This window comes from Phyllobates terribilis, unplaced genomic scaffold (genome assembly GCF_046119375.1).
Source record: "Phyllobates terribilis strain yellow unplaced genomic scaffold, ASM4611937v1 Scaffold_1__5_contigs__length_1240528914, whole genome shotgun sequence".
Lineage (NCBI taxonomy): Eukaryota > Metazoa > Chordata > Amphibia > Anura > Dendrobatidae > Phyllobates > Phyllobates terribilis.
In genome coordinates this window covers 823189710-823200022 of record NW_027362761.1, presented here as the reverse complement: position 1 = coordinate 823200022, position 10313 = coordinate 823189710, and the positions used below count along the sequence as shown (strand labels likewise).

General features: G+C 42.2%; 1 protein-coding gene across 3 annotated transcripts in view; it reads left to right on the top strand.

The window, feature by feature from the left end:
* The first annotated feature begins 760 nt into the window (after positions 1-760).
* GC (GC vitamin D binding protein) overlaps positions 761-10313 on the top strand; it is a 338037-nt gene continuing 328484 nt past the window's right edge. Inside the window, exon 1 of one of the 3 annotated variants that reach the window (XM_073637874.1) lies at positions 761-983. In XM_073637874.1, coding sequence (XP_073493975.1) covers positions 926-983 — 58 coding nt within the window. In that variant the 5' untranslated portion in view covers positions 761-925. The remainder of the gene's footprint in view (positions 984-10313) is intronic. The other 2 variants (XM_073637868.1, XM_073637861.1) reach the window with 2 other exon arrangements.

Sequence of the window (10313 nt, the reverse complement as noted above, 5' to 3'; positions counted from 1 at the left end):
TTGGTCTTATAGGGCAAGGACATGTGACATACACTGCCAATGACACATGCCCTTGCTTGTGTGAAAAAAAAGCACTTCGCTCCGTGTGTGCGCTGCTGATAGGCTGACAGATTGCACCTCCCCACTGTAAATGCGGGAAAGAGAAAAAAAAATGGAGATCTTCATTATTCCTGCAGAGATCCATCCCCTGCCCCTCCCCCCACCCCGCTGTACACTCAAACTGCGTATTAACATTAATTTTCATCATTACTGAGAAAAAATCCAGTTATGATTTTGGTGCACGAACAGTTATCGAACATAACCTCGAACAGCCGAATTTTTCTCAAATCGTTCGTGTTCGCCGAACGGCTCGAACACCGCCCAAAACAGCTCGAATTTGAGATTGGCGAACAGTTCGAGTCGAACAACGCTCATCTCTAGTTAGAACCTTCACTCCTTCACCGATGCTTTTTAGAGTCCTACATTTCCCTTTATCCACTTAAGGAACCGTCAAGATTCTATGAAGTAAAGAGTACGTGGGGTCCCTGTTACAGATTTGGGATTAGGATTGGGTTCCAGATGCTTTACATTTTACCTCTTGATTTCATGCATTGCAATATTTAAACTAGAATGGCTTCTTACGTTCTTTACCTTTTCTTTATTTTAATATGTAAATAAAGACATGAATTAAAATGTTTATTTTCTGACAAGGTTAATGATTGATTTTGATTGCAAAATTCGACAACAGCATACCTGTATCTGTTTGTCTTCCACTAGACTCTTCTTGTTGATGCTAAAGCTAAAGGTCAGGGCTAAATGAGGCCCCTCTCCATAGCCTTAAAATTAATCATTCATCTACTTTGAGCTGTGCATAATATATAAATCTGGAGTGAAGGTGTAAGGTGTAAAACGTGTCATCGCACTGTTTGGAAGTAAGGCAGTGAAAATGAAGAGACTGATTTTTGTGATTTTCATCATATCTCTCAGCCATGGAGACCCAAGAGGTAAGGGAAACATATTTAATTGATGGGTTTGACTGGAAATATATTAATTTAATGAACATGTTTCAAATGAATCACAGTGTGCAGGAAAGTCTGTAGACATGGGTCATATCGCTGTGGCATGTCAGATAAGTAATCTTGTTATTTCACAATATAATTAATTGACATTCAAGAAACAAAACATCAGCGGTTGAAAGAGAAATTATTTACCTTTTAGATTTCAACTTTTTTATATCTAAGTCTTTTTATTTAAACAGCAAATACTTAGTCTGATTAAATACAAAATAAATCTTTTTTTTTTACAAATATTCTAAAATATATCTTTTCCTTTTTTTGCTTTTTTTGTTTTTAGGAATATACTCTTTTATTAGATGTGGTTCTTAATTTAATCCAGTTCGACAATGCATTTTTAGCTGGTGTTAGTGGTGACATTCAGTTTAATAATTTAACATTTTGATCATTATTGTACAAAGTAAGATCACCCAAGAATCCCAATAATAGAAAAAAAGGGAATTTTATTCTAAAGCTAAATTTTCTGTAAGGTAAATCAGTGTATCGTGTGCAGTCTCCAAATGTGTGTTTATAACCGACTACATCTCTCAGATTACTGCTGCTATCCTCAGTCTGTTATGAAGATACATTATAGAAGCAGGCACAATAAAATCCTACATAGATGAATGACAAATGTATTCAGTTGACACAATGTGAATAAATTAATTATAGTAAAATAGTTTTGACATGGAAATACATTATTTCCTAAAAGAATGGTCCCTGTGGTGCCCATAATTGTCTCGAAAATATCCATATTCACATTATTAAAGAGATTTTCTCATCTCATCAGTGTGATGGCATATCAAGAGTATGTAACATCACTTTCTGATTAGTGGAGGTCAGACTTCAGCAACTTCCATGACTGATAATAATAGGGAGAAATCACTTATTTAGTATTGTTTCCTCTTTAGTTCTTCCATCCTGCTCTTGACCATCAACATTGATTAAGGGTGCCCTTTGCATTTTTGCGCAGTAAGGGATATTTTGTGATCAAGCAAACAAAGATATACAGCTCTTTGGCTAAAAAACTTCACCAATTTATTAGTAAAGCTTAAAAGGTTCCAGATGCCTTAAAAATATTGCAACAAGGCAATGCATTTTGGACCCACAGAACTGTCCTTAGCTACTTTCTAATCAGCTGAGGTCCCGGCAGTTAAAGAAATTTTCCACTACTTGGAAAACTCATTGTCATCCCCTACACTTGGCCTCGGTAAAATAATAAAGCTTATACTCACCTCCCGTGCTGGCGCCGTTCCCGAGGTGTCAGGATTCGCTCTCCCCGGGGCTCCTGTGCTGTTGTTGTGACACATGACGTCGGCACCCAATCAGGCATCACTGTCCCCACCTCCTGTCGAATTGAACATGAAGAGGAAGTGAGAGTGCAGCCCTGACTTCCTTTTCATGTTCGATTTGTCCAAAGGCGGGGACAGTGACCCAGCGCTAGTTGGGCGCCGGCGTCATGTGTCACAACAACAGCACGGGAACCCTGGGACCGCGAGTGCTGACACCGCAGGAACGGCACCAGCACAAGAGGGGAGCATAGCATTTTTTATTTAATCGGGGCCAAGCATGGGGTATGAGAAGGGGTTATCCTAGTAGGGGACAACCCCTTTAAAGTTCACCAGATGAGAAAACATTGCCATAGCAATATGCCATCCCTTTATATGATATGAAGACCACCATTTGGACCCTTTAGTTTTCTATTTGCTAGTATGCATGAATATATTTTGCAATTTCTAGGAACCACTTTATTATTCTAAACAATCACACACTTAGCGTATATTCCCATTCGGCACCTATTTTGGAGATATTTCTGAAAATAAAAATCATTTAGATTGCACATTTGTAGAATGTTAATTTATGCTGTAGATATTAGCTATATGTCCACAAGAAGCAGTCAACAGGTCTTCAGTATGTTGAAAAAGGCTGTAAAACTTAGTGCATATTTAGCCACTGGATTATCCCCAAAGGAAATTCGTCATGTTTGGAAGTTTCCTCCTCAATGTAAGACAACATAGAACTAGTAAACTTCTGGTATTTTCTGGCCTTAAATCTGTCACTTTTGTACTCTCTTTACCATGCTTTGTAGCTGACGATTGATTTGAAAAGTATTTTCACTGTTTATCATTTTTTGCAAAAAAAAATCTCATTACACCGTGTTGCCTTAAAGCCATGATTTTAGTCTTAGACTCTTAGCATTTCGGTTGTATGTAAAATCTTTATTGCTATTGCTTTGCCTCCCATTGCTGGCTGTACACTGTGCTCAGTATATTACTTTTTGTACCAAATGTTAAAGAAATCTCAACCAACGAATTGACTTTTGTGTAATGTGAAAATAGCCTTGAGGATAAATGAATAATTATGTTTCTGTACTTTTCACCATATTTTGCTGCTGATAAATTGTCTGAAAAGTATCTGCACGGTTTATCATATTTTGCAGAGAAGTCACATTACGCCATGTAGCCTTAAAACCTTGCTTTTAGTTATGGCATATCTGTTGTCTGTAAAATCTATATTGTAATTACTTTGCCTCTTATTTCCTTCTCTGCGAAGCTGTTAACGTCTGTACTCCATGTAACGATTATTACTTTTTGTACCAATAGTTAAGAGAAACATGGAGGGGACAAACTAAAGCCTTAGTGTATGTGTAATGTGCAAATATAGCCATGAGGATAAATGAATAAAACATAGCAAGAGTGAGCTATTTAATGAGATGCTATAAGAAACGATTATAGTGCTATAACTATTCTATCCCTCAAAATCTTTTCAAATCCACTGAGCAGCAAAGAAGGTCTTAGTCCCTCAGCATCCATTTTGTAATATTAGAGTCTTAAAGGGTTCTGCATTTTGCAATCTTTACTTGTTAGAAAAGGTAATTGATAATATGCAGATCACAGGGTGTCCCCTGTGCTGGGACCTCCAGTGATCAGCAATTATCTGCTAGGAAACCTGACCATAAGTGCCTAATTTCCCTACATTACCATCACTAGGGTTAGCATTACACAGATCAAATCTCCGGGTCAAGGGCAGATACAGACAGAAAAGGACATCTGTACAAGAACAATATAAGCCCATCATAATGCACAATTCCACCTGCTTTGGAGGTAGAAGTGGCCCCCTTACCTCACGGGCCCCTGTGTAGCTGCCCAGGTTGCACCACTGGTATGTTTGCACCTGCTCTTGGTTCTCTGTTTAATTCAAGACAGGACCGATCCTCCAGAGTGAAAGATGCTTTTTTGTAGTCACTCTCTACTCTGCCTTTGATTATAATCATGATCGGGGATCCTCATCTATAAACTCAGAATTCCGAAATATGATGTGACAAAATAGGTTTCCTAAACAGGACAAATGTAAGTTTAAATTAATGAACGTCTCTATTGTTATTATTTATTATTATAGCACCATTTATTGGACGGCACTTTACATGTGAGAAGGGGTATACATAGCAAAAACAATTACAATAATCTTGAACAAAAATGAGTCATCGACTGGTACAGGAGGAAAGAGGACCCTGCCCACAAGGGCTCACAATCTACAAGGGATGGGTGAGGATACGGTAGGTGAAGGCAGAGCTGGTTGTGTAGCAGTATGGTGGAGCGAGGGTTACTGCAGGTTGAAAGCTTGTTGGAAGAGGTAGGTCTTCAGGTTCCATTTGAAGGTTTCTATTACTTCAAAACTGCATGTTTGTCCCATTATAATTTATAGTCAATATTTAACGTTGCACTGAGTAAATATATGTGAAATTAAAGTCCAAGACAAAACTTATATGTTACTTTAAACTCAAAACACACAGAGGGCAGAAATGAAAAACTTGGACAAAGTCATTGGCCAACAAACATACAGTATAATAGGCCCCACACAGTCCTCCATACAGAATAAGGGGCCCCATATAGTCCTCTACACAGTTTAATGGCCCCACCTAGCTTTCCATACAGTATAATGGGCCCCACACAGTTTTCCATACAGAATAATGGGCCCCACATAGTCCTCCAAACAGTATAATGGCCTCACATAGCTTTCCATACAGTGGAATAGGCCCCAAATAGTCCTTCATACAGTATAATGGGCCTCACATAGTCCTTCAGACAGAATAATGGCCCCACCTAATCCTCCATACAGTGTAATGGGCCTCACATAGTCCTCCATACAGAATAATGTGCCCCACATAGCCCTACATACAGAATAATGGCCCCACATAGTTCTCCATATAGAATAATGGCCCCACATAGGGGTGGTGATTCTGGTGTCGCGGGCAAAAAATATTCACCCTGCGGGCCAGAGTTTGACGTGTGCTTTAGAGTATTCATTATGTCCTCATATTATTTATTCAAAATATTTTATTTGAGTTTTAAACTGAATTACAAACCAACTTTGCAGTAGTGTTCTATACATGGAAAATTCCAAAAAATGATTTAACAATTCATATTGCATATTAGTCAAAAGTGTAACTTAGGCTACGAACTCAATGCTTACAGACCATACACAAACTAAGGGCTCGTGTACATGACTGTTCATATCGGATGAGTGCTATCCAAGGTTTGGACGAATAGCACTCGCACCTATCTTATTCTATGATTTGAATTTATCTGTCTGACTATACACATGTTTGCAGGATGAGGTTATAGGTTGGGCATCTACCTATGATGGGCTTATCTGGTTTTTAGGTGCTTTTAATGTGTTTTTGAAGTGTTTTGTGCATTTATATAATGAAATTTAAAACTTTTTATGGTGATCACTGCATACCTCCCAACTTTTGAGGAACAGAAAGAGGAACAGATACACGCACCGTGGCAAGTTTTAGCCAATCCCCTTGCCCCACCCCAAACAACGCCCATTTACTTTTCTTTCTCCTGCAGCAGGAGGTATTGTCAGAGGGGCGCTGGTAATGAGGGGCGTTCAGCAGATGCCCGAGGTTGCAGGGCATAGACCCAAATCCAGGACTTTTCACTGTATCCAGAATGGTTGGGACTGGAGATGAGCAGATGGATTCATGGGTCTCTTGTCTTACGTCCAGGTCAGTGGTACCGGTTGGATGGATGAGAGACCGCGAGTCTCTAACCATCTCGTGTCCCCAGTGGCTTTTGCTCACCCAGGGCTGGAGCAACGTCATCTGTGTGTCCTGCTCAGTTGGGATTAGTGTTGAGCGAATTTATTCAGCGAATGTTCGAAAGTTTCAAATTCAGCTTGAGTATGGCACATTCAGATTTGTGCTCGCAAAGGCGAGGAAATTTTCTTAAAATCAGAAAAGTTCAACGAATTTGAGCGGGACCGCGAATACAAGTCAACCACGGCGTTTTGAACAGTTTTCTTAGCATAGTGCAAGTGTATGATGAGCGGTGACATGTGCCAGGTGAGTGTGGGGGCTGTGCAGAGCTTAGAACAGGTCAAATCAGTGGCACATTTTTTTTTTTTTTCTGTGGGCGATAACTTTAACTGAGGAAAGCGCGGCCAGCCAATCAAAGCGCAGGAAGCATCTACTCTGTCCAGACATAAGGGCTTCTGCAATTGGCTGCAGGAAGCACATGTCCTCTCAATATAAAAAGCGGCCATGTTCCCTTAGCGCCATTATATCCATGTCACTGCTGGAGACAGATGCAGCTCAGTGTTCTCCTGTGTAATGAGAGATATTAGCTAGATAGATGGGTGCTTGTGTGGTAGTCTAGTCAGATAGTGTAGATAATTCCTGGCCTGTGTACCTCTGCAACCGCTGGTGCAGCACATTTTTGTGTTCTTGCAAGTACTGAGATTCTGACAGAAACAGAGGGCCCATATCATACAATAGAGCTGTGCACCGCTGGTATAGAGCTCCATGTCTCGGTATACCTTAAATCTTTTTTTGCACTTGCTATTGTGATCAAGCAAGCGCAGTGCACCTTTTCATTTAGTGGGGTTGAAATTGTGCTCTGCCCAGTCTGCAGAGCTTCTTATTGCAGAGCACAAAATCTGTTTTTTTTCTGTTGCTATTGTGATATTGAAAGCTGTGTGCACTAAAGGTTTTTTTAGTGCCAGATACTATTTTAATGGAGTTGAACTTCAGGTGGTTTCAGAGTAAAAAATAAATTTTTTCTCTTGCTACGCCCAGTCGAAAAAATATTTTTTCCTTTGCCAAAAGTCATACAGTGCTATAAGACAGCTACTACGTCAGTGGCGGTCAAATTCAGCTTGTACGCACAGTCAAACTTATATATATTTTTGGCTGGCAGGCAGAGTCCACCAAAGGTTTTTTACTGTGGCAAAGTTGATCCAGTCTGCTAAAAGGCAGATCCTATTTTAGTGGTGTTGAACTTGTCCTGGTTTAACAGTAAGCAAAAAAAAAATTCTCTTACTAGGTCCAGTCCAAAAAATATTTTTTCCTGTGCCAAAAGTCATACAGTGCTATAAGCCAGCTACTACGTCAGTGGCAGTCAAATTCAGCTTGTACGCACAGTCAAACCTATAAATATTTTTGGTTGGCAGGCAGAGTCCACCAAAGGTTTTTTACTAACAAATTTCTTTTGTCTGTTAGTAACGTTATACGGCAGGCCATATCTTACCTTGTCATTTTGTGTCACTGAAATTCAAGTGTGTGCTGAGCTATTGCACAGGAATAAAACTTATTTTTATTTAGTTAATTGCGTGCTCCTACCACTGAGGGCGAGGGCCTTTTTTGTCATTGCAAAGGATGAGCCAACTCACGTTATCTGCAAACTTTGCGATAAAAAACTCAGTAGAGGGAAAAACTGCAATAATTTGACTACTACATGCATGAACGTTCACATGCTGAAACACCATTCTTTACACTGAGAATCTTACCGCGCTGAAATGCGGACCAGCGCACCTCAACAACCATCAACTGCCCCATCAAGCACATCCGCTGCTTCTTCCTCCTCCTCTGTTACCGTGCCAAGTATTGTCACACAGGTATCCCATCACAGAAACTCTGGTTCACTACCTGCTCCAGTCAGGCGACAGCCCGTCAGCTGTAACGGAAGCGGACACGTCTGCTGTGTTTGTTTCACCGAGCACACGGCATGTTTCTCAATCCACCGTAACATCTGGACCTCACTCACGCTCCACCAGTTTTTCCCGTTCACCATACTCCGCCCTCTCTCAGCACCTTAGCCAGCCCTGGGTCCCGCAATTGTGGTCACGTAAAAGATTGTTTCATCCTACACATGACAAAGGTAAGAGGTTGAACTCCACCATCTTTAATCTGTTGGCCACGGAAATGCTGCCTTTCCGCCTGGTAGATACAGACAGTTTCCGAAAACTGATGGCCATCGCAGTCCCCAAGTACCAGTTGCCAGTCAAAATTACTTCCCTAAGAAAGCTGTGTCTGCGCTACACCAGCATGTTACAGACAACATCACCCGTTCCTTGTCTAAATCTACGTGTGCCAAGGTGCATTTCACCACAGACACCTGGACGAGTAAGCAAGGCCAAGGGCGTTACATCTCGCTGACTGGGCACTGGGTGACTCTGGTGACTGTGGGGGCAGGCAGGGAAGGGGTTGCTCCACAACCTAAGGCTTGCAGAAGAAACCTCTGTATTTCCCACTTCCTCCGCTACTTCTGCGTCTTCCACCTCATCTAGGGCTTCCACCTGCGCACTCAACCTCTGCCTTAACGAGACACTCATTCCAAGGGTGCTCAGCGAATACACACCACCTCCGTACTGCGCAGTCAGGTCTCACCGTAATCAGGCAGTCTTCAAATTAATTTGCCTTGGAAATCGCAGTCATACAGGTGAAGAATTGTGGGCAGCTCTCCAGGCTCAGTTTGAGCAATGGCTGTCTCTGCTGAACCTAGAGCCAGGGAAGGCCGGGTGCGATAACGGTGCGAACCTGTTAGCGGCCCAAGGCGGAGGCAAGCTCACACACATGCCTTGCATGGCTCACGTCCTAAATCTAGTGGTACAGCAACTTCTCCGTCACTATCCTGGCCTGGATGAACTGCTTCACAAAGTACGGAAGCTATGTGCTCACTTCCGCCGTACTCACACCTCATGTCATCAACTTGCATCAATACAAAGGTCTTTGTCCGTGCCAGTTAACAGGTTGATCTGCGATGTGCCGACGCGGTGGAATTCCACTTTGCACATGTTGCAACGACTGTGTCAGCTGCAAGAAGCTCTAACGTAGTATGTCATGACGTATAGCTTGGGGCCATGCGGTACGGACTTGGGGCATATCACGTTTGCGGAGTGGGAACAGATTAAGGACCTCTGCATCCTTCTGTACGGTTTTGAAATGGCTACAAAACTGGTTAGCGCTGACGATGCTGTCATCAGCATCACTATTCTGGTCGTGTACATGCTGGAGCAAACTTTGAATAACCTGCGGCAGGAGGTGGTAGCCCCAGAAGAAGAGGAGGATGCGGAAGGGATACCAATGTCTCAAATTTCCAGACTGTCGTCACACAGGCGGATGTCAAGTGACGGTGGATTACAGTGATTGCCTGGTATCACCAAGCCCCCTCAAACTGTTAGTGAAGGTGCAAGAGTCGAGGAACTAATGCAGGAGGAAGAGGTGATGGGCGAGCAGCTGTCAGAGGATGAAGAGGATAATCATCCCCTTTCGTTTGAACGTGGTTGGTAGGAGGGGATGGAGGAAACAAGCATCAGTATTACGCAGCCCACAATACAGCCTGGCTTTGGACATCCTGGAAGAGCCCAACATATGAGTGCCTTCTTGGTGCACTATCTGCAACATGATCCCTATTTAGTTAGGACTTGGATTCAAAATAATGCTGACTACTGTGTTGCCACTCTGTTAGATCCATGTTATAAGAGTCAGTTTTGCCAGATGCTTCCCGCCCTGGAAAGGGACCCGCTTATGTTGGAGTATCGAAACAAGCTTTTAAGCAACCTTAATATAGGTTTTCTCTAAGATAACAGTGAGGCACACAGTGTCGCAGCTGTAGAGGTTTTCTCTAAGATAACAGTGAGGCACACAGTGTCGCAGCTGTAGTCTTTCAAACTCTGGCACGACAGTTCATCAATGCCAAAACATTAGCAGCAGCAGAGTAAGAGGCAGAAGCAATTTCTGGGAGTCCTTTCACACATTTTTTGCACCAGCTCGTGCACCAACACAACAGAGTGCAAGTCTAACACGTGGTGAATGACTGGAGAGGATGGTGTTAGAATATCTAGAGTTCAAAATCAATACCATCAGGGAGGATTTGGACCTCTTTACATTTTGGTCTTCAAAAATGGATGAATGGCCTGAGCTCGCCTCTCACGCCTTGGAGGTTTTATCATGCCCGGCAGCCAGCGTTCTCTCTAAACGTGTCTTCAGAGCTGCTG